At 53.1% G+C, this 3,474-nt stretch overlaps 2 protein-coding genes across 2 annotated transcripts; both read left to right on the top strand.

Annotated features, from left to right (window-relative positions):
- The first annotated feature begins 274 nt into the window (after positions 1–274).
- LOC127028308 (olfactory receptor 14C36-like) lies at positions 275–1,144 on the top strand. Its single transcript, XM_050914024.1, has one exon. It carries the CDS (start codon positions 275–277, stop codon positions 1,142–1,144), a length of 870 nt encoding a protein of 289 aa, XP_050769981.1.
- A 1,319-nt stretch (positions 1,145–2,463) lies between these two features.
- LOC127028297 (olfactory receptor 14J1-like) lies at positions 2,464–3,099 on the top strand. The gene has a single exon (XM_050914017.1). The coding sequence runs from the start codon at positions 2,464–2,466 to the stop codon at positions 3,097–3,099; it is 636 nt and encodes a 211-aa protein (XP_050769974.1).
- Positions 3,100–3,474: the final 375 nt, after the last annotated feature.

Raw genomic sequence — 3,474 nt, forward strand, 5'->3', positions numbered from 1 at the left:
TAACCTGAGATCACCCATGTTCCTATTTACCTGTAACTGTAGGGCAGGATTGACTCCTCCAGAGCCCACAGCAGAGCCCCTGGCTCCCTAGGGCACCCTCAGCCAGCACCAACCACAGCTCCTGCAAGGGACCTGCCAAAGATCTTCCTGGAAAGGCGAGAGGCAGTCTTGGAGGATTCTATGAGAAACTGAATAGATTTTGCTCAGATAAATCTGTCCCAACTTATTGATGCATTTTCCTCCTTGGACAGGCTCCCATGCCCAGGGGAAGAAAATGTCCAACAGCAGCTCCATCACAGAGTTCCTCCTCCTGGCATTTGCAGAGACAGGGGAGCTGCAGCTCTTGCACTTCTGGCTCTTGCTGGGCATCTACCTGGCTGCCCTCCTGGGCAACAGCCTCATCATCACCGCCATAGCCTGCGACCACCGCCTCCACAACCCCATGTACTTCTTCCTCTTTAATCTCTCCCTCCTTGACCTGGGCTCCATCTCCACCACTCTCCCCAAAGCCATGGCCAATTCCCTCTGGGACACCAGGGCCATCTCCTACCAAGGGTGCGTGGCCCAGATCTCTTTCTTTTTCTTTTTTATGTCAACTGAGTATTTTCTTCTCACCGTCATGGCCTATGACCGCTATGTTGCCATCTGCAAACCCCTGCACTACGGGACCCTCCTGGGCAGCAGAGCTTGTGTCCACATGGCAGCAGCTGCCTGGGGCAGTGGGTTTCTCTATGCTGTGCTGCACACTGCCAATACATTTTCACTACCTCTCTGCAAGGGCAATGCTTTGGACCAGTTCTTCTGTGAAATCCCCCAGATCCTCAAGCTCGCCTGCTCAGATTCCTACTTCAGGGAAACTGGGATCCTTGTGATTAGTGTCTGTTTAGGATTTGGGTGTTTTCTTTTCATCGTGCTGTCCTATGTGCAGATCTTCAGGGCCGTGCTGAGGATCCCCTCTGAGCAGGGACGGCACAAAGCCTTTTCCACGTGCCTCCCTCACCTGGCTGTGGTCTCCCTGTTTCTGAGCACTGCCATCTTTGCCTACCTGAAGCCCCCCTCCATCTCCTCCCCATTGCTGGATCTTGTGGTGTCAGTTCTGTACTCAGTGGTGCCTCCAGCAGTGAACCCCTCATCTACAGCATGAGGAACCAGGAGCTCAGGGATGCCCTCTGGAAACTGGCTGAATGGACGCTGTTTCACCGACAATAACCTGCCTCCCCTCCTCTGCGCATTTCCCGGAGGCCAAGAGCCTGCTTTTTTCCCTTGTCATAATCCTACTTATAGATAATGTTCTGGGCTTCTACTACTTGTCTTGAAGTTTGATCCAGTTGTTTCTGACCCTTGTACAACACTGGATCACATGTGGCCTGTCCAATAGCAGCTCTTCAATAAAAGGGCATCTCCCACAGGCAGTGCCTGAAGGCTGAGCTCTTCCTCCAAAGGTGCTGCCAATAAAATGTCCACAGAAGTGGTCTTTTAAAGAGTTTTGTCTCCTTGTGTTCTCCTTGTGATTGGGTTAAGCTCACGGTACCATTGGGTTCCATTGAAGTGAACATTGTGGTTTTAAAGGCTCTCTTTGTGGTGTCCAGTGGCAGTGGAGATGGGGCATGGGCTCCCAATTACCTCCTCAGGCTGCTTCACGTATGACAGGACTGATGGCTCATACAAAAATGAATGTGGAGGGATCGGGAGAGGATGGGGACTTGCCATGTGCCTTGGGCTGGGAGGGAATAAAGACTCAGAAGGTGAAACACCCTCAAAGGTGATGTCCCCAAAAGTAAAGCACTGCATCGAGGTATGCACAAAGAAGGACTCTGAAGTGCCATGGGAGTGAGTGGGGACGCAGCAGGCAGAGGGAAGGGAGAGTGGAGAGATGCGGGAGCTGCCTGAGGAGGCCCAGGGCTCTGGTGGTGCCCTGGGGAGTGGGGCTCATGGGGGCAGAGAAGAGGTGAAATGCAGTGGGGGTTGAGGCTCAGCTACAAAATGACTGCAGGAGAGCCTGGGAGTGAGTGGCCTCTCTTTGCTTGTGTCGTTCTTGCAAGCAGCAGCCCTGGGGCTGATGGGCAAACTGAGACAACTTTCCCTGACCACCCCACACACCAGCCATTTCCATCTCTGGCCATACACTCCAGCCCTGAGGAAGGACCGTTGCTGCATGGACACCCCTGTTCTCCTCTGGGGCTCTGCGATACCCAGCTCCACTGCCATTAGTAATGAAAAGAGAACCAGTTTCCTACTGACACTCGTTACAAACCAGTCCCAGAGCTCTTGCCACTGCTGGTCTCTCAGCCAAGCCCGTTCTCAGACACCTCCAGCTAGATCAGGTGCTCATGGCCGTGTTGTGACATGTATCGAAAATCTCCATTGTTTGAGATGCCACCAACTGGCCTGGGTCCTTGCTCCGGTGTTGGGCTCTGAGGGATTTCTCAAAAACTCAGCTCTCTCACCCTCCCCTTGGCCATAATGTGCTCCAGGCCCATTGAGTATTGTCTTCTCACTGTCATGGCCTATGACCGCTATGTTGCCATCTGCAAACTCCTGCACTATGAGACCCTCCTGGGCAGCAGAGCTTGTGTCCACATGGCAGCAGCTGCCTGGGGCAGTGGGTTTCTCAATTCTCTCCTGCACACTACTAATACATTTTCCCTACCACTCTGCCAAGGCAATGCCCTGCACCAGTTCTTCTGTGAAGTTCCCCACATCCTCAAGCTCGCCTGCTCAGACACCTACCTCAGGAAGGCTGGGCTTCTCCTGTTTGCTTTTTCTTTATCTTCAGGGTGTTTTGTTTTCATTGTGCTGTCCTATGTGCAGATCTTCAGGGCCGTGCTAAGGATCCCCTCTCAGCAAGGGCGGCACAAAGCCTTTTCCACGTGTGTCCCTCACCTGGCTGTGGTCTCCCTGTTTCTCAGCACTGCCATGTTTGCCTATTTGAAGCCCCCCTCTTCCATGGAGGAGTCCCCATCTCTGGACCTGGTGGTGGCATTCCTCTACTCGGTTCTGTCTCCAGCACTGAACCCCCTCATCTACAGCATGAGGAACCAGGAGCTCAGAGACGCACTGCAGAAGCTGATTCAATCACTTGTCTTTCAGCAGGGATAAGCAGCCCATGTCTCTTTACAAGTGATTTCCAATTCGTCTCGGGAACCTCCTGTGCTTTGCATATTTTCCCTGCGATAATCCTGGTTGTCCAGGAATGTCGACATCCACTCCGCTTCTCCAGAGGCATGAACCCAGCCTGGCTGACCCAGAGGCCTTTGTACGTGGGTCTGGCATGATTGTACAGCTGGCCTCCTGTGTCCTATCTCTGTAATCAACGGGATTTCCTCACTTTCGATGTCTGGAGGTCGGGCTCTTCTTCCGAAGCTGACATCAGGAACAAGCTGAAGAGATTGCATCCATGAGGCCATCCTGTTGTGGTTGGGTTCTCTATGGGTTGAGGGGAGGAGAGCACGGGGTGATGTGTCAGGGAATGGG

Source organism: Gymnogyps californianus, unplaced genomic scaffold (assembly GCF_018139145.2).
Source record: "Gymnogyps californianus isolate 813 unplaced genomic scaffold, ASM1813914v2 HiC_scaffold_31, whole genome shotgun sequence".
NCBI classification, from domain to species: domain Eukaryota; kingdom Metazoa; phylum Chordata; class Aves; order Accipitriformes; family Cathartidae; genus Gymnogyps; species Gymnogyps californianus.

What these genes read in the sequence shown, in the direction of transcription:
- LOC127028308 (XM_050914024.1), top strand. Translation starts at nt 275, where the DNA reads ATGTCCAACAGCAGCTCCATCACAGAGTTCCTCCTCCTGGCATTTGCA.
- LOC127028297 (XM_050914017.1), top strand. Translation starts at nt 2,464, where the DNA reads ATGTGCTCCAGGCCCATTGAGTATTGTCTTCTCACTGTCATGGCCTAT.